Here is a 26,184-nt window from a genome sequence, read left to right on the forward strand (position 1 = left end):
GCTCGACCAATAGGCTCGCACAGGGGGCGGGGCGAGCGCAGGACTCGTCCAATGGGAATGCGAGGGGGGCGGGCCGGGCGCGCGCGCGGTGCGGGGCGGGGGGCGCGCGGCCAGCAGGAAGCGGCGGGGGAAGCGGAGGGGTCCCCGGCGGGCGCCCCCGAGCGCAGGTATCCGCGGAGGTGGGTGGGAATGGGGGGGCACGGAGCTGGCAGAGCTCCCCCCCAGCTCGGGAACAGCCGGCATAGGGGGAGGGGAGAGTCCTGGGCCCGGTAGGGGTTGAGAGTGGGGGGGTCCTTGGCCCGTAGAGGGATTTTGGGGCTCGGGGAAGGGTCCCGGGCCCGGAGAGGGGGGTTGAGGCTCGGGGAACGATCCCTGGCTCGGAGTGGGAGGTGGGGGTTTGGGCTCGAGGAACGGTTCTGGGCCTGGAGGGGAGGGTTGGGGCTCGGGAAAGAGTCCCGAGCCCGGAGGAAGCGGGGGGGGCTCCGAGAAAGGTTCTGGGCCTGGAGGGGGCGAGGGCGGGGGGGACCCGGCAGAGGCCTCCCCAGCTCGGGAAGCCTCAAGGTGGGGGGTGTGTGTGCAGGGGGGGTTCCTGGTCATAGAGGGCGTGGAGGAGAAGGGGGTCGTGGCACGGACCCGGCAGAGCCCCTCACCCCCCATCAGGTACCGCCGCTCTGGGGTGGGGGGTGGTAAGGGGGAGTTTGGGGGGGTCCGAGGCCTCGAAGAGCGGGGAAAAGGGCCCTGAGTGGCCAGCTCAGATAACCCCCATGGGGTCTGGGGGGGGGGCGGTGTCCGGGGGTGAAGGGGCTTCACCAGGGCCGAGGCACCCCCTTCTCGCTGGGGGTGCAGCGGCCTCTGGTGCTGCAGGAGGGGATGATGGGGTCCTGGTCTCCCCCCATCCCCGCCCAGGCCGTGGGGGGGGGCACCGTTTGCCCCTGTCCTTCCTGGGAGATGGGCCTGGGGGGGGGGCAGTTTAGGGGTCATCCTGCCCCACCCCTCTGGAATTGTGTGAGGGGTGGAGTGTACTGGTAATTTAGAGGGGATTTTGATAGGGGGGGAGCGCAGCTGAGGGATGATCCTGTCCCATTCCCCTCTGGAATCGGGGTTGAGGGGCACACAGGTCATTCCTGGAGGGATTTGGGTAGGGTAGGGGGGTGCTGAGTAGTGTTTGGGGTCACGTCCCCGTCTCTTTCCAGTGGTGGGGGTTGAGGGTGCCCCACTGCCTCTCCTGGGAAGACCCAGGCTGGTTCCCTCTCCCCAAGCATCACTGGGAACGAGGTGGGGTGTGTCTGGCTGTGCCCCCTGTACTCAGGGGCAGGATGAGGCCCCCCCATGACTGAGGGAGGCTTTGGGGAGGGGATGGTGTTCCTCTCCCCCTGCAGATCCCTTTCTCTATCACTGGGTTTTGGGACTGCTCTTTCCTTCCCGAGCTCCAGGGATTGAGCTCCATCCTTCTCCCTGCCTTGGGGAGGGGGCAGCCCCAGCGCAGGGCTGGTAGAGTGTCTTCCCCCCCCCCAGTTTTCCAGCTGTGACATCATTTGTGAATGAGATGGTGCCTTGTTTTGGGGTGCTGCTTCCTGGGGGGAGTTTCTTGCTCCCCCAGTTTTTTGAGGAGCAACCGTGTGAGCCTGCAGCCAGGCAGGAGTTGGGCTGTCAGGTTCTGCTCCGGTTTCTCCAGGCACCGGTGACCCAAGGACGGTAACACGTGGGTTTCTTATCACATCCCGGCATCCTGGGAAGAACAGTGCCGTGGGTTTGGGTGGAGGGAATCTCGTTATTGCTTTGGTTTTGGTGAGGGAAGAGAATATAGGAGGCATGGAGAGGATCCTGTGGCAGCTTGGTAACGCAGGTGTTTTCATCTCTCTGCCTCCTTGGGATGGCTGGGAGGAATCGGGAAGCTTGCTGGGAGAACCGTGAAGCTCACTGGGAGCCCTCGTGCAGTTCCAGATGCAGGAGGAAGCTTACGGAGAGGTGAGCACCGTGGGATCTAGATCCACCGTGCAGGAAGGAACCTGGAAATAGCGAAGGATACAGGCAGGTCCTGTTGCTGCTCCCCAAGCCCAGCAGGGTTTGGGGCTTCTGGCATCGAGCATTTCAGCAGGGCAGCTCCTCTGGTCCCTGTGGGTCTTGGGCGCTTCCCTAAAAGCCTCCCAGGTTTTGGTTAGGAAGAGGGAGAGTGGGTTGGTAGCGAGAAAGGCTCGGTTCCACTCAGACTCAGTTCTTTTCTCTCTTTGACTCCCATTTCTCAGTCTTGGTCTCTGTAAAATCCATTCATCCCTCGGTGCTGGCATCCTGGAGTGCGTTGGGGCTGCGAGTGCCGGCCAAAATGAGTTTAATGCAAGCAGACTCCCCTGAAACGGGAGCAGGGAAGTCTGACAACCTCCATCCTTAGGTTTTGAGCAATGTGTTAGGAATTGTGCCTCGGCTGTGGCATGGCTGTCCCAGAAGATGAGTTTTCGGTTGTCTGAGGAGAAGAGGATCCAGGTCACCCGCACACGGCGGTGCTGGCGGAGGGGCTTTCCAAAGGCTTTTTCTCCCAAGCATTCCTGGTGAGGAGCAGGAGGCTCGTCGTGCTCTGCTAGCTCTTGCTCCTGGTGTGAATCCGGATGCCTGGGATGTGAGAGGGCCCGGATTCCCCATCCGGACTGCTCCAAAAATGCCCGGCTCCGGCAGTGGCATCAGCATGGAGGTAGCTCAGGATCGCCCGTGATGACCAGCAGTGCCAGCAGCACCTGAGGCTCCTGTTGTCGTGCAGGAACCACGTTTGTCTCCTGTTTCCTGGGTTGATTCCACCCTCATTTGGTTCTCCCGGGCCTGATCCCTGCTCCCGTGAATCCCTGCTTCCCCCTGCTAGGAATTTCTTAGGGCTGTGGTGTGGGGCAGTTGCAGCGTGCGATGGGAGTGAAAGAACTCGCTGTCCCCTTCCTTTCGGCACGAATTTCCTATCGATACTCCTGAGATAATCAGGGTGTCCTGGCTGAGTTTAGAAACTTTGCATCATCAAATCTGATGGAGTAGCAGGGATCACGCCGGGATGACTGCTCATGATGCGGAAGCGATCCTGGCAAGGGCGGCGACTGTTCGCGATGTGGAAGTGATCCCGGCGAGGGCAGCATCGTTAGGCTGAGCGCTTGGGGAGATCCTGGTCACTCTTCCATGAAATGTCGGCCTAGAAGCACCGAGCCGTTCTCTATGGATGCCAGCGCGGATCCTGGTCAATCTGGGAATACAATGCTCCTGGTGGTGATGTTCTGGTTGCTTTCTGCTGATTGTGGCTACGGAAACACCTGCCAGGGCTTAAAAACTGAGTTTTTCAGGCTGGTCAAGTTGTTGGGATTTCTGGATCTCGTCTACACTTGTTTATTCTGGAATCTCCAGAGTTGGCAGATGGGAGGGATGGAACATGTGGGGGTTTAATACCCAGTCAGGCTCCGGTCGGGGTGCGGCATCGCTGTCTGGCGGCTGTGCTCTGTACTGGGATGGAGCGTGGGACCGTGCTGCTGGGCTCTTCTCCTTGGATTTCCCCTGGCCTGTGGGGATGGGGGACAGGGAATAACAGTTTCCTGCTCCTCTTCCTGATGAAGCAGCCTTTTTTGCTGGAATTCAGTGTAATCCATGAGCCGGCCATTGATATCCGAATCTGGGTTTGCTGTGTGGAGCTGAGATTGTCTCCTCGTGCCTTTTGCCGCAGTATTGGGATTCCCTCTTGCTTTTACCGGCTCCCGCTGCCGCAAAATCTGTGGGAAGAGAAGCCCAGTGTTCTGGGGCTAATGCCACCAGGTCTTGCCGTGCCCTTTCCTGGCACTAGAACCGTTCTTCTCTCCTGGTTTCATTCCCTCTGATGCATCAGAGGGAGATCCAGGTGGGATTTTGCCCCCCAAACAGCAGGGAGGGATCCCCGAGGAGTGAGCATGTGGAACAGAGGGAGCATGGTTCTTAATTACTTTAATTACAGCAATCCTAAATCTGTCTTATAAAAAAAAACCAAACAAGGTTCAAACTTTGTAACCCAGCATCTTCAGACCGAAGACGGCAAAAAAGTTGTTTCCTTCTCCGAGCTTGGCTCGCCCGGCTCTGCGGAGCTCCGGGAGCGTTTGGAGCAGGTGGAGCAGCCTGGATGCAGGATGCTGTGTCCTTCTCTGGGAGGGCTGAGCTTCTGCGGGGATTATCAAGAGGGATTTCAGCTTGGGATGTCCAGGACAACCCAAGAACTCCCTTGTGCCGTCTTCCAGTGAATCCTCCGGGAAATCAGAGGTGGATGGCAGCTGCAGGTGTTGCTGGGGAGGCGATGAGGAGAAAATGTATTTTCTTCCATGTTAAACTTTAAAGCCGAGATAATTGGGGTGTGTGAAAGAGGAGGCAAAGGAAAATGCTGCTGGGCACAAAGCTTTGTTCCTCGGCCTCCGCCAGCGGTGTGAGGCTGGGCGGCGTCGGATGCGCTGGGGACTCGGGTGCCTCGTTGGGAGCTGGTGAGCCTTTTTGGATGGATATGGCTTATGGTATTTATGTATTGAAACCGAAATCTACCTGGCCAGACCGAGTCACCGGACCAACCCCAGCAGGACCAAACCACCCTGTTTAGTACTGGCCCTGTGGGTCCAAGTGGGATTTTCCTACTCTTTGCCCCTGCTCCTGTAGTTTTTACCCCAGGCTGAGGGGATTTTGGCAGCAAACCCTTCCAGGTCCAGGACCCAGGATGGCCTCAGCTCCCAGTTTGGAGGCTGGGATTTGCCACGGTGTTTGTGTTCTCACGGATGGGACGATCCTTTCCTGGGTGCCATGGCGTTTGGAGCGTTGCTCTGCCCTGGCAGCACTCTGCCTGCTCACTCTCCCTTAGGAAATGGAGCTGGGAAGGGGTTTTCAAGTGGCGTTGCTTCTCCTCCTCCTCGCGTGGAGCCCATGCAGGAACGCAGCAGAGCGGTCGAGGGGTTCGCAGTCCTTGGATTTGGGGGTTCTGCCAAGGGGAATGGCTGCTGCAGAGTGTGGATATGCTTATTCCTGAGCAAGGATAGGAAGGGATCCCCGCGCAGAGGTGGTTTTGCCGCACCGTTCGGAGAACCACGAGCAAATGGGATGGCCGTGACCCTTCAGAAACCACTGTCAGCACTCTGCAGTTTCTCCTGCTCGGCTCACTCAGCTCCAGTACGAGCTCTGGAGGTTGGGCGGACGTAGTGGAGGAGATGCTGGGTGAGCACTGGGCTGGATGTGTGACCTGTTTGGATGTTAATGCGGAGGGACGGCTGAGCCGAGCACAATGGAGCACAAACCATGCACATAATGGCTGGAGTTTTAATCCCCTGCTGCTGCCTGGAGCAGGGAAAACAATGCCGAGGGTTTTAGATGGCCTGTGGAGCACCCAGCAGAGGAGAGTTTTCTACCTGGTGCCCCCAGAGAGCCTTTTCATGTGCTGGAAGGGAGAAAAAAAGGGAAGGGGGAAGGATGGGTGGTCAGAGTCCTTTCCAAGGGGCGTCAGCAGCCAGGTGCAGGCTTCCCCTGGGCCAGGCAGCTTCCTGCCCTGCGAGGCAGTGGATTTCATTGGGAAAAATTAATCATTAAACTCTTGGAGTGCCTTAAAGGGGCTGTTCCTGTCTGTGAGCTGGCAGCCGGGCTCGGCAAGAGCCGCCGTGCGTTCTACCCTGCCACCTCCATCCTTCTGCGTTATCTGGGCTATGCTGCAACAGCCCCTGGATGCAGGATGGACCAGACCTGTGCAGGTTTCCTGCCTGGAGTGCAATGGAAACGAAGGAACAGGCTCTGAGGAGAAGCTATCTCAGCATTCTCAGCGTGAGGGAGTGTTTTATTCCAGCAGAAGCTGAGTTTGTGCGGCTGGAGGTGTTGGAGAGGACAGATCGGAAGCAAACAGCCAGTGGGTCTGCTGTGAGCATCGATTCTCCAAGCTGAGCCCAAGTTAGGAGGCTGGAAAACCTGCCTGGCTGCTTCCCTCAAAACCAAGGTGCTTATTTCCCACCTCAGTAACAGCTGCTGGGAATATGGATCCAGGTGTTCTGGGTTCAATCAAAATCAAATTCAGATCAAATCACACCACGGCTTTTGTCCCCTTGGCCTTGGGATGGGATGTGCTGGGAAGTGTGGCCAGAGGTACAGAGCAGCCCTCATGGACAGGTTGTTGTCTCCTTGCCCACAGGAGCTGCTCTGGTGGCAGCATTTGCCGTTACCCTGGGTATCCATGCATGTTTGCATTCAAAAAAATGACAAAAAAAAATAGCCTGAAGTGTTGGAGGAAGCACTGCTGGGATTGTGTCATCGGTGTCTCCGTTCTTTCCTTGCAAATCCTGCAGCTGTGGCTGCTGCTGGGTCCACAAAACATGCAGGGATGCTGTGAAAGCTGCTCTGGGCATCCCAAACCACCCTGGAGCTTAGCCGGAGCATGCGGTGCCTGTGCCTTGCAAGCGGATGGACCCTACCCTCTGGCTCAATGTGGAGGGAGAGAAAGCTCTGGGGAGTCTCCTCGGCAAATTCCATTCTCCGAGACACCGAGCACTTGGATTTTGCACCAGTAGCGTCCACACTGAGGCCTGAACTGCTCCGGCTGCCGCCAGCTGATTCTCCAGCATCGCTTCCCCTTCTGAGCAGTTGTTTTTTGGGATGACCTTTGGTTTGAATATGGAGGCGTGAGCTCCTGGTTGGAAAGCGTGAAACAAACATCTCTCCCCTGCGCTCTCAGTAAATCAAGGCGAGCTGGGCATTTGGGAGGAAGTGATGTTGTTGGCTCACAGTAACCCTGGAAAAGAGCAGAGCAGAGAGCAGGTGGAGGCCGTGCCGTGCCAGGGAGGTGCCTGGAGCAGGCAGGAAACAAGGCAAGGAAGAGGCTTCGTGCTGGCCGGTGCATCTGGTGCCTCCAGCCAGGAGAAGAGAAGGACCTGGAGTGCTGGTTCCTGCGCTGCTGGGAGGTTTCCATCGGCTCTGGGATTCCAAACTGGTCTGTAGAGCTCCCTTAGATGCCCATTTCCCACGTGCTTTGGGGTTTTTCCATAGATCTGAATGGATGTTGGGCTTCAGGCAGCAGCTTCCCTGCTGGGACAAGGGCGATGGAGCTCCCAAAGCCGTGTGCCTCGGGTGCTCTGTGCACTTTTCCCTCTGTGCAGGAGGAGCCTGGGGGATTTGGCACAGAGGATGGGTTATGAAACTCCCCAGGCGCTGCCTTTGCCGTGAGCTCGCCTCCTTGCTGCCTGCCTCTCTGAGCTGTCGGAGCTTCCCGTTCAGGGGAAGAAGTGGGAATCAGTCAGTTGGATGTCTGGGTGCTCTTGGGCTTTGGCTCGGGCCGTTCCCCCTTGGAGGATCCCAGAACCACAGAGGCTGCACCTTTTGCCTCGCTGCATTGCTCCAAGGGGCCGGAGGGGTGGTCTGTGCTCTCCAGCAGGCAATATTTTGTCCCTGATATCTCTCCCACGTGGGTCTGGACACGTTTCGAAGCCCCACAGCATCCTTGGAGCCTTGTGAGTGGGGAAGCACAGGGATTCTAACCCCCTTTTCCCCTTGCGTGGGGGATCCCAGTCTGGTCAAGCTTAGGGCACACGGAGGTGGCTGCGTTGGCAAATGCAGACCCCTCTCTGTCCCAGAGCTCCCGGGATGCGTGTTGGAGAGAGGGAAAAACCTCTCTTAGAATCACTGAGGACTTTGCTTTGAGTTGTCGGTGGAGGACAGGATGCAAACGCTGCCAGGGAAGCTGAGCATCTTGGTTTGATGCAGCAGAGCCTGGACACCCCGTAGTCACCGCTGCTTGCCCAGCCCTGCCCGTGCCAATGGCAGTAGCCGAGCTGCCCAGTTTCTGGCTCCTGGTGCTGGCAGATGGCCGGGAAGAGGGGGGCTGCTCCGGCATTTGGCCGCTGCACTGGCGAAGGCGTCAGGAAAAGACCCCTGGCTCCCAGCGCCGTACCCGGAGCCGCCCTCCCGGAGCGCAGAGGGCAGGGGAGCTGCGTGCTGGGTTATTGCATTTGTTCCTCTCTGTTTTCCCCTCTGAGTCTCCCCTCCTGGGGGGCCACTGTCCCCGCTGAGCCCTGGCCTCTCCATGCCGTGCTGTGAGCAGGATTTGACCCGCTTGCCTTCTGTCACCCTCTCCTGCGCGAAACCCGAGCCTGCTCGCTGCCCCTTCCCCCCACGCTGTTTTCCTCTTCTTCCTCCCTCTCCGCTCCATCCAGAGGCTCCTTCCCATCAGGTGCTGGGCTGGGGACCCTGGTCCAGCGTCGCCGCTCCGGAAGCACAGCGTGGCCAGCGTTGCCACTGGAGGTGGATTTGCTGGATAAGCGAATTCTCTGGAGATCAGGAAAGCAGAGGGAAATCTCGTGGCGAGGGTTGGGTGCTGGGATTGCAGATGGAACTGCGGTTATGGGATTGCAAGGGGAGCAGGGGTGATGGCCGGGGAACTCTGGATCGCTTAAAGGTGCGTGGGAAAAGGTGGAAAAGCTTTTGGGATCGCAGCAGAGCATGGAAGTGCCAAGAGACTGGCGTGAGCAGGGGCTGCCGGTTGCAGAGACCCCGTCAGGGCTCCCTGAGGGCTGGGGACCCGGCCTTCCGCCCGCTTCGGTGCCCTTGCTGCTTGTCTTTGCCTGCTTCCTTCATCCCAAAGAGCAGGAGGTGACATTTCCTCCCAGAGGAGGCGGAAGAGATTTAATTCTATAGCCATGGATCCACAGATTTTGATTTTTGGATCCACAGACGTGGAATTAAATACTTGTAATGTGCAAAAGCCGTTCTTAACGTGTTTCTCTCCTGACCTGTGTTCTCTCTTCCCAAGCCTGGTTGAGTCCCTTCTGCTGTTTAAATTAGTAACGCTAATTAGAGTTGTGGAAGGTAACGGCTAACGAGCGGTGCAGGTGGAGGCTCTGGCGCCGCGCTGGGTCCCAGGAGGTGGTTCCCGGTGGGGCTGTGGGCGCAGAGAGGGGCAGGATGGAGCTCCAGCAGTTGTGGAGTTTCAGCAGGGTGGGATCCGTTGATGGCAATGAGCCTGGATGATGGGAGATGGTGCTGGGACGGGTGCTGGTCCAGCTCTGTTGATGTAAATGCCGTTTGGAGATGGAGAGTAAACCGTCGTGCAGGTTGGGGACAGAGCTTTCCGCTGGGCTGACAGCAGCGCAGCCTTAAAATCATTTCAACTCTCAAATCTTGATCACTTTCTGCCATCCCAATCTGGACATAAAATGACTGTTCTGTGTCACTTGAAAAGTACCGTATTGGTTTTGGCTTCTTGCTGGGGGAAGGGCTCTATCCGGCTGCTCTCCACAGGTTTTCCTTTTCGGAGCTATCCTGGAGCAGGGCCCTGTGCATGTGGCAGGGAGAAACTTAAATGAAACCACTTAAACAACTCTTCCTCGGGGTTTTAAAGCTGCTTTTTACTGCAAAGCCACGGCTGTTGCTACCAGCTTGTGCCAGACTTGTGAAAACTGCAGTTCTGGTCCTAAAAAAGAGGAGAGCTGCGTGTGGAGCTCACATGGGCTCCGGGCTTTGCTCCCAGCTCGGCTTTATTGGATGAGCTGCAGGGCTGCAGCCATGGCAAGGCAAGGCAGGGCAAAGCTGCTGCTCTGTGGCTTTACCTGCGCGAAGGAAACCCAGAGGTCTGGAGCACCTCCTTTACAAGGACAGCCTGGGAGAGTTGGGGTTGCTCAGCCTGGAAGGCTCGGGGGAGACCTCAGAGCAGCTCCCAGTACAGAAAGGGGTTCCAGGAAAGCTGGGGAGGGGCTCTGGATCAGGGAGTGCAGGGACAGGACGAGGAGAACAGTTTTGAGCTGGAAGAGGGGAGATTGAGATGAGATCTTGGGGAGAAATGTTTTGCTGTGAGGATGGGGAGGCCCTGGCCCAGGTTGCCCAGAGCAGTGGTGGCTGCCCCATCCCTGGAGGGGTTCCAGGCCAGGTTGGAGCCCCTGATCCCGTGGGAGGTGTCCCTGCCCATGGCAGGGGTGGGACTGGATAGGCTGTGAGGTCCTTTCCAACCCAACCCATTCCATGATTCTATGATCCCATCCCCAGCTCTGACCCACATCAACCATTAATGTGGCAGCAGGAGGTGGTGCCCCTGGAGAGAAGAGAAGGGGAACAGATGAACCTTGGCCGTCGCATAAATAACCGATTGCTTGGCTTTCCTTCCCTGCTCTCCACCAGTTGCCAGTGGGGCCAGGGAGGATTTGGAGGCAGTGGAATGGAGAGAAGCTGTGGCAGGTGCTGCGGGTTTGTTGCTTGGGGAATTTGTCTCCGTCCTCCCCCTTCCTGTGATCTCTGGGGTTTGTCTGCGAGGGGAGCGAGGTCGGAGAACGCCCCACACTCCTCAGGCTCATTAAAACAGTTGTTCCCTCTAGTGACGTCTCCTCGGCACAAAGACCAGAGCTTTTAGCAAGGGATCGGGTTTAAAACAGCTCCAAGAACCTCTGCGAGGAGGAGAAAGGAGGCAGCGATCTGCTCAGCCAGGTGAGCCTGTCCGTGTTATCCTGTATTTTGCCGATTCCTGCCACAGGGATTTGTTTTTCCTGCAGGACTCCCTGAGCGCTGGCGGCTCGAGGGAGGCCATGGGCTCGAGGCCTGGGAGCAGCGGCACGGGGACAGCTTTGTCCAAGGTTTCCTCCGTGCCTCGGAAGCTAATCCTGGCTGTCACGTGGTGCCGGAGTGTGGCGATCCCGCTGGCCTCGGACGCAGCAGCAGGCAGGGCCGCAGGCCTCCCACGCGTGTGTACGCAGGGGTGGGGGTTCAACCCGCCTTAACTCTCTGTCGGAGTTGGCATTTTCAGGGTGATTCTGGCAGTTTGGGTGCAAAGCGACTTTAGGCAACGCGGCCCCGCGAGGGTCAGGAAGGGAAACAGGAAAAGCAGCTTTTAAAAATAGCAAAGCCCTTGAAATATAGTCGCAGCTTTCGGGTTCTTGTCTGAGCGGCTCCGGAGCAGCGGCCACGCTCGCCCCAGTGCTTTGGGGGATCAGTGTCTCCGCAGACGGCGGCCGCCGCTCTCGGGCCACAACTGTGTGGTGGGAAGTGCTTCGGGTGCTCTGGCATCACGGTGAGTGTGCCGTTCTGGCGAGCGGTGAGCCGGAGCCCCGGGCTGGCGAGGGCTGCGGCTCCCATGGGAATGTTGATCCCCAAACCCCTGTGAGCGGTGGGCGCTCGCAGAAAGGTGGGATCCATCAAATAGGTTTTAATGCAACTCCAGTGGGGAAATGATATGCGAGGTGGAGAATCGCTCCGGTTTGGCACACAGAGGGGGATGTGGGATGAGCAGCTGATGGTGGGAGTGGAGCTGCGTGTGGTGAGGGGGTTTTGGGGCAGCGCCGTCTCCATGTGGGCTTCAGTGCCGGGGTCTTAAAACAGTGGGCAAACCCCTCCTAAGGAGCAACAGCTCTGCCTGCAAGGGAGAGGAGATTTTTAACTACATTTTATCTGCTTTGTGGTAGAGTAAATAAGCAAACGAGTCGTAAGAATAACCGTTGTGTTTCAGCAGCTGCTTCACTGTGAGCCTGATTGACCTCTGGGGGTTTGCAGGGTTCCCCTCACTGGGACCAACTCAGTGTCTCGGCAGTGCCGTAGCGGCGCTGGGGCCGGTTCAAGCTCCAAACCAGCTTTCCCAAATCACTAGCAGGAGACTGGCATTGTTTCCTCTGATCGGGATCATCCCAGAAAACTCCTGGGCTCTTGTGCTGCTGGATCTGGTAGTGGGATGCCTGGGCTGCTCCAGGCTTGGAACTGCATATCTGCGGAGCTGGGAAGCAGAATCTTCTCTTCTTCATGGTTGTTCTTCTGAAGCTGGTGGGGTTTTATTGTCTCTGATGTGCATGGAGGGCAGCAGCCCAGGGCTCCTCACCCAGCATCCTGCTCTTCCTAATGCAGGACCCAGAACCTCGGAGCTGCTTCCCTCTCCTGCCAGGGAGCAGCTAAGAGGCGTCCCGGCTGCAGCTCCTGTTGCCTCGCAGGTATCTGCGTGGTTCCATGAGTTCATTCCCTGTGCCTGGTTTGTGTCCCACGCAGGATCAGACCCTGGTGACAAAGTTGAACTGAAGCAAAGCGGTGCCGTGAGAGCTGTGTCCTCCTTCTGCGCCCGGAGCCTGGGCAGCCGCGCCGGATGCTGGCGCCGATGCTGGGAGCAGCCGGCTGACACAAAACCGTGTCCACCTGCCCCAAACCGAGAGCTGGGCGATGGCTGGGGTGGGATTCACTGGGCAAATAACGGTGTTGGCTGCCCTGCTTCCCTGCTTCTCAGCTCCAGCCTCTTAACTGGTAACCAGTTCTTTTAACCAGTAACCAGTTCCCATAACTAGTTCCCCAGAGCTCCATTTCTGGAGAGGGGAGACCTTATCACTCTCTAAAACGGGCCTGAAGTGAGGTGGTGAGGTGAGGATTGGTCTCCCAGGGAACAAGGGGTGGGATGAGAGGAAACGGCCTCAAGGTGTGGTGGAGGAGGTTTAGATCGGATAGTGGGAACAATTCCTAGTGGGAACAATTCTGTTGTGGACAGGGTGATGAAGCCCTGGCGGAGGCTGCCCTGAGCACTGGGGGAGTCTGCATCCTTGGAGGGGTTCACAAACCGTGTGGCTGTGGCACTTGGGGACAGGGTTCATTCCCACGGTGGGGTTGGGTTGACGGTTGGACTTGATCTCGGGTGGCTTTTCCAACCTCACTGATTCTGGGATTCCATGATTCTGGGAAAGAGGAACTGGTAACTGGTTCTGGACTTGGTAGCCTGCACCAACCCTATTCTCTGGCCAGGGATCTGCTGATCCCGGGATGTGTCCCGCTCCTGAGCAGCATGGGGCTTGATGATTGTATGCCATCTCCCAGTGGAGCGGCTGGCAGTGCCCTGCACTGCCCTGCCTTGCATTTCCCATCAGGGTATCCATCTCCGTGGGGTGTTCCTCGGGGTGATCCTGCACCCCGCGTGCTTTGATGCGGTTTTGGTAGGAGTTGGGATCACAGAGTGGGGAATTCCACCTGGGGAGTCTCCTAGCCTCTAATTTAGAGCTGGGGCTGTGATGTTCTGGGCAGGCTGGCAAACAAGTTTGGCAACCTTCTGGTGTTCCTCATCGCATCCAGAGTGGAGCTGGGGTTCTTTCCCGCAGCCGGGGTGGATCTCTGCCTCTGTTCTTTCCCTATGTCTCAGTTTCCCAGGCTGTGAAGCCACGGGAGCGGTGCTCACTGCGCCGGTGGATGATGGGACCCCTTGAAACCACATGGCCGTGGAGGAGTCCTGCATCCCGGTGTGGCTCCTGCTTCCATCGCCCCATCTGGGAGCTGCTTCCGCTTGAAGCTGGTGCCTGTTGTCAACTCTTCTCTCTCCGTGGGGTAGGATTGTCAACACTGATTGGCCAACGGGGTTAAAAATACCCATCCCTCCCCCTCGCTGGCTTTGCTTCAACCCAAGGAAAACAGTGCTTTCGCCTAAGAAAACAGTGGTGTTTTGAGCCACCAAAATAACACTCCGTGTGAGCCGGGGAGAGGGTGAGGTGGAGCCAGCACTTCCCAGCTCTTCTGTCTCTGTTCTGCTGGGAGTTACTGCCTCGAGGTCGTGGCTCCTCTTCCATTGGAAGGGGCTGAACTGGGGGCTGTGAGGATTTTTGAGAACAACAAAAAAAACCTCTTTTAGGGTGGAGACCTTTCCGTTAACACCGCGCCTGGATAAGCACGGGTGTAATCAGTCCTGTGCAGGAGGAGCCGCCCTTTTGGTGGGAAGCCACCAGCGGAGGAGCATCTGGGAGAGCGAAGAAGCCATAAATGTTCATAAATGGTTTCATCCCTGCCTTGGAGTTGTGAGCTTTGAAAAAAACAGACGGAGGATCCATAATGTGGTTGGCTTTTAAAAGCAGGGATGCTGAAAGCGGAGTGTGGCTGGCCAAGGGCTTTTAGAGGCAGGAAAAGCCAGAAACCATTTATTGAGGGGCTGGGGAGGCAAAGTAACGGAAGCAAACACTTAAAAAGAGCAGTAGGTTGTATTTAAACCCATCGGTGAGGTGAGAAGAATTGGGTGCTGTGGGTTTGTTCTTTCCTCTCTCCATTGGAAGCCCTGATGAGAATGAATTCAGGTTCGTAGTGGATCACAGCTAAATGCGATCAGCGAGGGCGAGCACCGAGCTGGCCTGTCAGCACACAGAGCATTTTGTTTCCCTTAAGCAGTGTCAAGAGGAACCGGCAGGGACGCAACCAGAGCGACCTCCTTGTGCCCAGTGCTGGCCTGCCGTGCACAGTCCTGCCTTTGCCAGCATCTCCGGGTCTGCTCAGCCCAACGAGTTTCACCATCTCACCAGCATTTCCTGTCCTGTCTGGAAGAGATGCTGCTCTTATCACCTCCACGTTTGCAGTCCCAGGCTCCTTTTTCTTGGGAGCCGCAGTGGGGATTTATTCCTTGTGGGAAGTGCAGCAGGGCCAGCTCTTCCAGGTCGCTCATGACCCATCCCTTGGCATCGGGAAAAGCGATACTGAGCTTGTAGATGGATCTGTCATCATCCCTGGCCTCCAGGCTCCAAAGCTGCTGTGAGGATGGAGCTGATACCGTCTCTCTGTGCTACACAAAGGAAGATTTCCCTCTTGTTGCCTCTTTTCCTCGTGGGAATCTTTTCCAACATAGCATCCTGCTTCTCTCTGCTTTGCTGTAAATATTTGTGTCCTAAACAGTGGTGAGAAGAGTCATTTGGAAAACAAATATCCTTGTGTTGCGCCGCTCTCAGGAATGATCGTGGCTGGAGAACCAGCTGGCAGCACCGGAAGAGGAGCGGAGCCTTCGGTATCGCCTCGCGATGCAATGTTTCAAAGCCTGGTGCTTTTCCTTCTGGTCCGACAGCTTCTGCCTCTGCGGTTGCAGCTGGAGCCCTTCGTTGCCCAGAGGAGCAGCCTTGTTTTGGTGAACTCAGTGGGATCTCCCAGGAATGAGTGCTTTTCCCCAGAGCTGGTGCTGGAAGGGGAAGTTGAGCAGCACAGAGCAGGATCTGGGGGCACACGCAGACAGTCAGGGCAGCCGGCAGCAAAGGCCAATTGTCTGCTTGGGTTTGAGGTGAGAGACTCTTTCTTAGGGATGGGCTCTTCCCCCTGGATGCAGGTTCTTTGGCTTCATCCCAAAGCAGAACAGGACGTGTGGTGAAAACCCCACATGGTTTTGGGGCGATAAGGAAGCACAATCCCACTTGCGCTGTTTGCGACCTCATTCCTGTGCATCCTGACCTCCCAGAGACGATTGTCCTGTTGTGGTTGTCCCCTTCCACCGCCTGAGCAGGGAGGCCTGTGCTGCAGCATCCTCGGGGATGACTGCTTTGGGAACATCCCTGGCTGGATGGTGGCTCTGCTCTTTACCTCAGTGGTTTTCCATTCCGAGGTGTGGATACCTTCCTTTTCCTCTCTCCCAGTGGTTTCTTCTGATGTCAACTCCTTTGTGCTTTCCCAGGCAAGAAATGTTGCTCTTCCCTGCAGAGCCACCTCTTCGACTTTGACTGTCCACTTCTCCCGGGCGCTGCTGCCAAGGGATCTGTGGGTCAGTGGATGGGGCTGTTGGTGCGAAGTCACCCACTTGCATTCTCAGCGTAATTCCGGAGCAGCGGATTCCTTGTTGACCCACAGGCCCAGCGCTGCACCCACCCAGTGGATCCCCTTGGGGTGACCTACGGCGAGAGTTAAAAATAAAGCCAGACTAAGCCTGCTCGCTAAGCTGTCTGCAGGAAACCCACGGAGTCTTTGCAGCCCGGCTAAGCCGGAGAAGAGCCAAACGGGGCGTACGAGGGGGTTTACCAGGCACAAAAGAGATGCAACCACATGTGAGAGCAGGATAGGAGTTCCTGAGCTCCCTCTGACCTCCAGCGTGGCTCTGCCACTGAGTACTTGTGCATGAAGGCCAGGTGAGAGAATTCCAGCTGCACGAGGCAGTTTTTGCTTTGGACACAGCTGAAGTGGAGCTGAGATCGCTGCTGCTCGCCTCCAAGGAAACCCAGGCTCGGTGGGAGCTGCTGCTGCTTCCCCGAGGCCGGATGCTGCCACGGAGGGGATAGGCACAAGCGCTGCTCCTTTTCTCCATCCAGCTCCAGGCTGGGCGAGGAAGAACACTGTGGATGGAATCCCTGTGCCCTCCTGGCCAAGCTGCTCCCCCAGATGGACACATGTCCAGCTGCTCCTGTGGGGCATCCCCCATCCTCCTGCCTGGCGGGATCCTTTTCGTGGTTATACTTATAAATCAGCCTCTCCTGCTGTCTAAGCCGCATCCCCTGCCTGCAGCATAATCCTGGGATTTCTGACCCAGCCTGCAGTGACAGGAGGAACGTTATTCCCTCTGTCTCCATCACGGCCATGTTGTGAAACCTGTTGTCCCGTCTCCCCTCAGCCTCCCCTGTTTTTCACTCTTTGCTCCGCAGTCTTCGTGTTTGCAGCCCCTTATCTGAGTCGTCTTGTCTTCTTTGCCATCCGGACGCCTTCCTTGGAGCTGTGTCCTCGCGGCGCTGCCCTCAGGATGGGGACGGGCGCTTCCCCCCATGGCCTGGTCCCCTTGCGAGGCATTTGCTCCTTCTGCGGCTCTTCAGTCACGATGGAATGATCTGTGGGCATCCGCCGATCTTCCGCTGTGGGGCTGTTGTGGGTGGGGAATTGCACCGGCCGCGAGCAAGGGCTCCTCGCCCGGCAGCATCGCAAGGGCTTCAACATCAATCCCAGGGCTCTGGGATCCGTCTGAACCTTCTGCTGTCCTGACTGGGGATCACAAACTGCTGTGCAACCAAAGGAAGGGAAAAGGTTGGAAAGCATTGGGATTAGCTCAAGGGAAGGAGTATGGGGGGGTTCGTGTTTAGCGAGGGGTTCAGGAGAAGCAAATTCCCATCTGTCTCTCATAGCTTTGGCCGCATCGCGGTGCTAATTCTCCTCTCCATGCTCTGTTGCAGCCTCTGCCACATCCCCACCATGGGTGACATGAAAACTCCGGATTTCGATGACCTCCTGGCAGCTTTTGATATTCCTGACATCGATACGAACGAGGCCATCCACTCTGGCCACGAGGAAGCTGACACTCACATCAAACAAGTCCCAGGGGAACCGGGACCCCCTGACCACGTCCTGCCCCACGCGGACATCACCGCCGTCAGCGTGATCGTGAAAAACACTGTCTGCCCTGAGCAGCTCGATGCGTTGGACGGGCGCAGTAAGGATGGCCATGTCCTGGCACCCCGCCTGCTGCAGAACGGCTTCGGCGCCACCGAGATGCCCAGATCCCCCACCGCCAGGTCCGTGGAAGCCGTGGCGTCCTCCAACGGGGAATGCTGGGTGAAAGAGAAAGGCCCCAAACCCCTGGATATCTTCTCCCCTTTTAGCCCCGATCCCAACGAAGACAACGCTGCCAACCTGATTGACAGACCGCGGGAATGCAAACCGAAAGAGAAATCCCTCGCCGTGCCCTCCCTCTCACCATCTCCCACCCCGTCGCTGGACTGCAAGGAGCCCCTGGGGGAGAGCACGGAGAACCTGCCCCCGGCGTTTCCACCGTCCTTCGAAACAAGCCAGGCTGGGGGAGCAAATGGGTCACCTCCTGCCATCGCCTGCATCAAGAAAGAGGAGTCTGACTCGGAGGAGGTGGGACGTGAAGCCAGCCCCAAGGGTTTGGCTGCAGCCTTGGGCGACAGCCCCTTGGATCACCTGAAATCTGTCACTGTGCGCTACTCCACAGATGATTCCCCCATTGTGTCCTGGCCCGGTTCTGACCCAAACCTTGACAGCAGCGCCAGCAACATGCCCGAGGTGAAGCGCTCGCCCACCAGCCCCCGGGAGCCGTTCTTCAAGCCCTCCTCACCGGTGGTGCAAAGCCCTCGGCTCCCTGCTTCGCCAAAGCCGCTGGACAACATTGCCCTCAAGGAAGAGCAGGAAGTTCTGGAGAAGTCAATGGGGAGCCCGCAGAGTATGTCCAGCGCTGAGGAAGCCGATGAGGAAGAAGACAACAACAACGATTCACCTTCTTCCAATTCCTCCCGGCCCCTGAAAGTGCGGATTAAAACCATCAAAACGTCCTGTGGCAGCATCACCCGGACGGTGACCAGGGTCTCGTCGGATTCAGAGCCAGGCTCCACGAAGGGCCCGGCCGAGCAGAGCTCTCAGGAGGCCACTCTCGAGACCGCCAGCTTCCCAGCAGCGGCAGAGAAAGAGGAAGGGATCGCACTGGAGGTGCCTAAGGAGAAGATGGAGCTCTCCAGCCCTCTGAAAACCATTGAGGGGCCCAAAATCGTCAGCGTTCAGCTTGGCAATGGCACCAAGCTCAAAGGGACTGTCCTGCCCGTCTCCACCATCCAGAACGCCAGCAGTGCCATGCTGATCGCTGCCAGTGTGGCTCAGCAAAAGTCCGTGGTGCTGCCAGCCAAGACGGGCAAAGCCGTGGCGAAGAACATCATCAACCTGGTGCCACAGACCCTGCCCAAAGCCGACACCAGGACCAACGTCAGCACGGTGACTCAGACCAGCACCATCACCACCACGGCCAACCAGAAAGTCAACGGCACCACGGTTGTCATGGTGCAGCCGCAGAAGCCATCCCCGACTATCGCAGGCACCGTCATCTCCCGGAGCCAATCCAGCCTCGTGGAAGCCTTTAACAAGATCCTCAACAGCAAAAACCTTTTGCCGACGTACAAACCCAACCTGAACCCACCAGCTGACGCGAGCCTCGCGCTGCCGCCCTTCGGTTATCGCTGCCTGGAGTGCGGAGACTCCTTCGCCCTGGAGAAGAGCCTGGCTCGCCACTACGACCGGCGCAGCATGCGCATCGAGGTGACCTGCAACCACTGCACCAAGCGCCTCGTCTTCTTCAACAAGTGCAGCTTGCTCTTGCACGCGCGGGAGCACAAGGACAAGGGGTTGGTGATGCAGTGTTCCCACCTGGTCATGAGACCCATCGCTTTGGATCAGATGATTGGACAGCCGGACATCACCCCTCTGGTCTCGGTGACTTCCTTCCCCGCCAGCAAAGTGACCGGCGTGGCTCAGGACGCCTTGGTCACAGCCAACGGGGTGCAGGAGCTGCCAATCCTGCCCCTCAGCACCAGCGCTGAGCAGAGCAACTACAGCTGCTTCCGTTGTCTGGAGTGCAAGGAGCAGTGCAAGGACAAAGCTGGGCTGGCTGCGCATTTCCAGCAGGCGGTGACCACGGGGACGACCAGCAGCACGGTACGTGGGTGAGAGCAGCGGGACGTGGACGTTAGAGCTGCAGGAAAGCAGCTCCCGGGAATGCGGGAGGGCTCTGGATGGGATCTGGGCAGCGCCTGCCTGCACACTCCCCATTTAAAACTCACGCAGGAAGGAAAAACCCCGTGAGCCGGGCTTCGGTTTGTGCCCAGCAGGCTCTGGGCAGAGAAAAGGGAGGCTGGGGATTGTCAGCAGGGATAAAGCCGCCCTATGGGTGCGGGAACCAGAAGGGAGGAGCGGATCCCTGCACCCCAGAGCCCTGGCACCCGCTGCAGGATGCGGCCGGCCCTGTGGAGCCATGTTAGAGCCGTGGGTGACGCTTCCTCTTTCGCCGCCTCGAAGCGCAAATGGAGGCTGGAGACACCAGGGGCCACAGGGTTTGTTTTGCTTTCCCCTCTTCGAGTGCCAACCTTGAGATCCCAAGCGCTTCCTGCTGCTGCCGGCACCTCCCGGTTGTTAGCGCGGGCAGGCTCCGGCAGACACAGGATTAACGCTGCCGAGGGATGACATTGAAAGGGAAGGAGGGAGAACGGGACCGCAGAGGAGCCCTGTCCTCCCTGTGGCACGTCTTCACCTTTCCCTTTGTCCGGAGCCACTCAGCCCCTTCGGAATCCTTGTTGCATAGAAGGAATTTGCTATTTCCTGGTAACTCTGTTTACTCCGAGGCTGCTGCTGCAGCGGGGACGCTTTCAAACGTGGGTATCACGGCCCTGCGGCTGCAGGGGAGGCTGCTTTCTGTTCGAAGGTCACCAGGAACACTGGGTTTCCCATGATTATATGGATTGTCCTAAGGAACTTTCCTTTAATAGGGACGGCCTCGGTGTCGATGGAGGGTTTTGGGTGTCGGGTCTGCGGCCGGAGCAGTGAGAGGGCACCAAAAGCAGGGGCTCAGGGACAGGAGACCTGGGGGAAATTGTCCTTATCTCCTGGAGGACTCCGCTGCCTGTGGATGCAGCAGCGCCCCGGAATCCACAGGGAGCTCTTGGCCTTGGAAATCAAACCTGAAGCTGCTGGCAGGGCAGAACCAGCCTTCACCCAGCCAGAGCAGCTCTGTCCAGTGCCCAGCAAACAGCCTTTTCCCTGCACCAACGCTGCCCACAAACAGCATTTTTCCTTTTAGACCCCAGGCTTTGCTTGGCACAGCGAGCGCTGAAGCCATAACCTCCCTAACTCTGCTCTTCACCTGCCACCATCCATTCCTTCTCCCTGCTCCATCTCCTGGCCCATCTTTCGCTGCTGTTCCCTGTCTGGTTTCTCCCTCCCTGCTGTTGTTCCACTGCCAGAATCACCTGTGGGGTCTTTCTCGGCATTGGACCCTGGTGGGGTATGGCAGGGAGAGGAGCCTGAGGGCAGCTCCTCCATCCTCACCCCACGTCGGCTTCGGTTATCACGTCATTGGCGGCAGCTCCAGCCAGTTTTCTTGAGTCCTTGACAGTTTCTCCCCTCCCATCCCTGTATTCTGAGATGGGGCTGGAAGGAGTTTTGAGATGTGCCTGTTGGAATGTGCCCCAACTCCTCCCACAGAATTCCCTTACGGAGCGGCTGGGCACGTGCCGTGTCTGGGACCCAGCTAGGATGAAAAGCCTGGAAAAGGGGTATCAGCCATGTGCCAAATGCCCTTGGCGATCACGCCGCGAGCTGGTGCGCACAGATCATCCCCTCAAACGTCTTTCTCTACGCTCTTCTCCCCCAGGTTTGCTCTACGTGTCCCATGATCATGGCCAACCGCTGCAGCTTCAGCGCCCATCAGCGAATGCACAAGAACCGCCCGCCCCACGTCTGCCCGGAATGCGGCGGCAATTTCCTTCTGGCCAACTTCGAGGCCCACCTGAAGGAGGCCTGCCTGCACTTCTCCCGCAGAGTCGGGTACAGGTAGGGCATCACAACCTCCATGTGGGGCAAAGGGACCGGGAGACGCCCAGGAATGAAGGGGACGGTCCCAAATCCTGAGCCAAAATTGAGGAGATGGAGAGGAGATCTTAAGGAGAAATGTTTTGTTGTGAGGGTGAGGAGTTCCCTGGAACAGGTCGCCCAGAGCAGTGGGGGCTGCCCCATCCCTGGAGGGGTTCAAGGCCAGGTTGGATGGGGTTTGGAGCTCCTGATCCAGTGGGAGATGTCCCTGCCCATGACAGAAGAGTGGAACTGGGTGATCTCTAGGGTTCCTTCCTACCCAACTGATTCCATGATTCCGTGACTCCCTGTGCCGGTGCCGGCTGAGCATCCCTGTGCAGCCCTTTACAAGCTGACACTAGATGGCTTTTGAGATCCCTTCTGACCCAAACCGTTCAGTAATTCTATGAAATTCACAACACGTTCCCATTTTCCAGATGGGGCAGGAATCCATGTTCCTCTCCCCACTGGTTCTGGGTGCAGGGTTAAGGGTGAATGTCTCATTTCACCCCTCCTCTGGCCCTTACCCTGCTAATCCTAGGAGAATTTTCCTCCTCCCTGGACCTCCTGGCTGCTGTTTCCACCCTTTGTCATGGCTGGCAGTGTCAAACTCCCCCAGTCTCTCCCTGTTCTTCCTGATGAGCTGCCTGGGCCCTGGATCCACCAGTGCTGGGCGGGATGGGTTTCCCCAAACTGGAGTCCTCCCAGACACTGGTTTGGATCCTGGTGACTGTGAGGCAGGAGCTCTTCCCAAGCCCCGTGGTTGGAGCGGCTCTGGGCCCCTGTGCTCCGTTTCCGTGCTGTGTGCCGGGCCCTGTGACGTGGCCAACCCTCCCTGTGTCGCGTGTGTCCCTCCCGTTGCCTCCCGCTCTCTTCCGCTCTCCAGGTGCCCCAGCTGCGCTGTGGTCTTCGGTGGCGTCAACTCCATCAAGTCCCACATCCAGACGTCCCACTGCGAGGTGTTCCACAAGTGCCCCATCTGCCCCATGGCGTTCAAGTCGGCTCCCAGCGCCCACGCCCACGTCTACACGCAGCACCCCGGCTTCAGCAACCAGCAGTCCAAGTAAGTGTTCCCAGGAGCCAACATCCCTCCACGACAACGGGGAGCATCCTCGGAGGGTGGAGTGGTGGGGAAAGAGGTCAACACCAGAACCAGGTGCTGCATCCGTCTCCTTTTCACTTCCCCATCCCTTGGCGTGGGTCTGACCGCACCCAGGGCTGCTCTGCGCCCTCTTGGCGAATGGTTCTTCCTGGTTTCTCCTGCTCCAGCCCCGGGCCGTGCCGACAGCGGTGTTTTTCCCTCCAACAGGATGATTTATAAGTGTGCGATGTGCGACACTGTCTTCACCCACAAACCGCTGCTTTCCTCCCACTTCGATCAACATCTGCTAAACCAGCGCGTCAGCGTCTTCAAGTGTCCCGACTGCCCACTGCTCTTTGCCCAGAAGCGCACCATGCTGGAGCACCTCAAGGTACGGCTCTGAAGGGCCCGGTGCTCCGGCCACGGCCTGGGGGTGTCCGTACTGCCACGCTGTCCTGCACCGGGGGCAGCTGAGGCCTGGTTAGGCCCCTCATCACTGCCGCAATGAGGCCCTGGGATCTTCCCTTGTCCCAAAGCCTGAGGAGATGGGCAAGCTGGAGCCTGGGATGAGGCAACAGGCTTTCCTTGGAGCTTGCTCTGGTGCCGGGGGTGGAAAATCCCAACCTCAACCCCTTGTCCCTGCTTCCCAGAACACCCACCAGCCCCAGAAGCCCAAGGACGACGTGGTGAAGAAGGCGGCTGTCCTGCTGACGCCGAAGCAGGAGCCTGTGGAAACCCCAGTGTCCAAGATCTCGGAGGAGTCGTCGTCCTCCACAGAGGAGGATGAGCCCCCCAGCTCCCCGGAGCTGCGCAAGACCAAGCGGAGCCGCTTCCAGCGCAAGACAGTCAACAAGTCCAAGTGCAGCGGGTGGACGTGTGGCGTTTGCCACTCCTGGTTCCCAGAGCGCGATGAATACGTCTCCCACATGAAGAAGGACCATGGCAAGGTGAGGAGAAAGCTGGGGGCTCCGGCTGGGCCGAGCCCTTGGGAAGGGGAGCAGAGGGTTTGGGGGGCAGAGGCGGTTTTGGTGAGCAGCAGAGACCAGGTACCCGTTATCCGAATGCGCCACCGTGGGATGGATAAGGAGAAGGAATCTGAGGTGGCACTGAGTTCCCACGTCTGGCTTCTGAGCGCAGCCGGGAGCCCCGCGCTCCGGTCTCTGGGCTCCCCATGCCATACACACCTCTTTCTTTATTTTTTTTGCAGTCGGTGAAGAAGTTCCCGTGCCACCTGTGTGAGCGCTCGTTCTGCTCTGCTCCCAGCCTCCGGAGACACGTGCGAGTCAACCATGAAGGGATCAAGCGCGTCTATCCCTGCCGGTACCCACCGCTCCGTCTGGGTTTGGCGCTAAAAGGGGGTTTCATAAGGGTTGACTCCGGTGTCCCTCAGCCACGCAGTGTCTGGGAATTAGGAGGGAAAGGCACTACTGAGAGGGACTCCGGGCATTTATACCCTCTAGAAGGATGTGGATGAGCATGAGAGGGAACTTTCCCAGGGGAGCCAGGGCTGGAGCATGTGTGGGGCTCAGCTCCTTGTGGCAGTGTCGCTCATCACCTCCCTGCTCGCGCCGGCAGGTACTGCACCGAGGGCAAACGGACCTTCAGCAGCCGGCTGATCCTAGAGAAACACATCCAAGTGCGACATGGAATCAAGGTGACTGACCAGACGAAGAGCCAGGAGGTCGTTATCGCCCGGATAGGGTCTGGCACTGGGCAGGTACGAGGTCTCTGGGGTCTCTCGGGGTGCTCGCTAAGGGCTCGGGCCTTGTGGAGCTTCTGGGCAGGGTTGAAGGCGTCACCGGGAGCCGCGATCCTGCTTTGCTTGTTGCCTCAACACGTCCAGCAGCAGCTGGGACCGGCAGCTCCTCCTGCTGCGAGGCCCAACGCCTGCTGGGTGGGTGCGGGCCCCGTCCGGGCACAGCTCCTGCCTCTCCCTGCCCAGCGGGGACTGAACTTGGCTGGCTCTGCTCGCTGCCTGCTGGGAGAAACAGCAAAACATCCTAGCTTGCTGCGCTCCCTGAGCGGCCCTGGGCTGCAAGGGATGAATCCGAAGTGTTTTTAGGAGCCCCTAGACCAGGGCAGAGCTCCTCGGGTCACCGGTTGGGCCTCATCTGAGCAAATCCCTGTGGGAGCCTGTTGGGAAGCCCCCCTGTGGGTTGGGGTCACACCAGGAGCTGCTCAAATGAGGCACTGTTAAAGCCAATGTTGGGAATGGTTCCCGCAGGTGTCCGGTCGGAAGCGGAAGCTGTCCTCGGATGAGGGCGACTCGTGCAGTGAGGAGCCGGACAGCACCACCCCTCCCTCCAAAAACCCCAAGGGCGAACGCAAAGCTCCCTTCCGGTGCCGGAAATGTGGATACCTTGCCAGCAGCTCCGCTGAATTCCAGGAGCACATTCCCCAGCACCGGACTGACGAGAGCTCCCACCAGTGCCGGGAGTGTGGGCTCTGCTTCACCTCCCAGGTGTCCCTCAACCGCCACCGCTTTATCACCCACAAGAAGAAGAAGGGAGCGGGCGAGGCTGAGGAGCCAGGGCCGCGGAGCCCGCTGGAAGGAGGCGCCCAGCATGCAGCCGACGGAAAACTCTCCTGCAAGGTGTGCGGCCGCTGCTTCGACAGCCAACTCAACCTCAAGACGCACTTCCGCACGCACGGCATGGCCTTTATCCGCGCCAGGCAGAACGCGAGCCCCGAGAACTAGGGCTGCGTGGAGGGGACGAGACATGTACAGAAGAGCACGGCGCCTCCCTGGGCTCCCCCTGCTCCCTCATCCTGGGCAGCGTTTCCACACGGATAAAGGAGCCATGAAGAGGGAGGAGAGCCTGGCCTGCACAATCTGCCCCGATTCCGTGTGCCCGTGGGCTGCACCAGCTCGGCTGGTGTTACCTGGGGCTCAGCCCAGGTGGTTTTGGGGGCAGGAGCTGGGGAAGGTGCAGGATTTGAGCTGCTTTATTGTACAGAAAACGAGAGCGGCATCTGGCCTCGCTGCCCGGCTCTCGGGACACAGAATGGTTCTTTCACTGACCCTCCTCGGGCGCTGCTGCAGCCGCTCGTGTCCATGTCCCTCCCCGGGACGAGGATGGAGAACGGCACCTCCCGCCCCTGAGCCATGGCTGCGCCACACCATGGGTCTCTGGTTCCTCACACCATGGGTCTCTGGTTCCTCCCATCCGGGATGCTCCGTGCCGGAGCCGGGCAGAACCTGAGGAGCAGGGGTGGTTTCTCCACCGCAAAAAGCGATGATATCTCTGCTGACAGCGACATCACAGCAAAATCCATCGGTTAGGGTTTTTTTCTTTTTCTTTTGAATGTTCCTTATTTTGTGTTTTGCTGTTGGGGAGAAGCCCATTCCAGCTCCCAATTCCAGCCTCGCAGCCGCGCTCCATTGTTGCAGAGATGCCCCAACCCTGCTGGGCTCTGCTTGCCCGTGGTCCTGCTCCACCTGCACCAACCACGGCAGCCCAACCTCCGGACGTTTCATACCCCGGGATCGCCACGCTCGGGGCTGGCAGCTTCCCGTGAAGAAAGAGGGAATTTTCCTTGGGCAGCGGGAAAACAGAAGCCAAAAAAAAGGTGAGGTCTGCACAAACCTGGCGGTACCATCACTGCCCTGATATCGCGGAGCTGCAACAAGTGTTTTGACATCTCCCCGTGCTCCGAGCGGGAGCAGTGCCGTGGGGAGGGAAAGCCGCTGCCGGAGCCGTTACGGACTGCAACGCTGACGGTGAGTCCAAGAGGCTCATCCTGGGGCACCGGCATCGCCCACTGCCGCCCCTGTGAACCGCGGCCCTGCGCACACATGTGTGCGAGCACTCGGCTGGGCCGTCCCCTGCGGCCCCAAAACATGTGGGGACGGAGAAAAAAAACAGCCGGAAAAAGGAACTTTCTGCTTGTCCTGTCCGTTAGCGCCTGTGCTTGGCCTAGGGTGTTCGTGCGCGTGATGATTTCAGTCCCTTCCCTTTGGCTCCTCTCCCTTTGATCACTGCTAACACGCTCTATAAAGTCGTTCCATACACTAAAAGTGACAAAAAAACCATCTTCTGTCGTGATTTTGGGTTTTGTTTGGGTTTTTTTCCTTATTTTCCAGGCCTGCGCTG

At 58.3% G+C, this 26,184-nt stretch overlaps 1 protein-coding gene across 9 annotated transcripts; it reads left to right on the top strand.

Annotated features, from left to right (window-relative positions):
- Positions 1-81: 81 nt before the first annotated feature.
- Positions 82-25,235, top strand: ZNF687 (zinc finger protein 687). 9 transcript variants are annotated; one of them, XM_054050827.1, is made up of 10 exons: positions 111-167; positions 10,308-10,416; positions 16,836-19,101; positions 20,813-20,991; positions 21,896-22,072; positions 22,319-22,481; positions 22,741-23,037; positions 23,298-23,410; positions 23,666-23,807; positions 24,315-25,235. In XM_054050827.1, exons 3-10 carry the CDS (start codon positions 16,855-16,857, stop codon positions 24,786-24,788), a joined length of 3,792 nt encoding a protein of 1,263 aa, XP_053906802.1. In that variant the 5' UTR covers positions 111-167; positions 10,308-10,416; positions 16,836-16,854; the 3' UTR covers positions 24,789-25,235. The 9 variants fall into 9 exon arrangements, with proteins under 9 accessions (XP_053906800.1, XP_053906807.1, XP_053906802.1 ...); XM_054050829.1 differs by lacking the exon at positions 10,308-10,416 and adding an exon at positions 1,885-1,968 and having other exon boundaries at positions 151-167; XM_054050825.1 differs by lacking the exon at positions 10,308-10,416 and having other exon boundaries at positions 82-167.
- Positions 25,236-26,184: the final 949 nt, after the last annotated feature.

The sequence above is a fragment of the Cuculus canorus genome, chromosome 28, assembly GCF_017976375.1.
Source record: "Cuculus canorus isolate bCucCan1 chromosome 28, bCucCan1.pri, whole genome shotgun sequence".
NCBI lineage: Eukaryota > Metazoa > Chordata > Aves > Cuculiformes > Cuculidae > Cuculus > Cuculus canorus.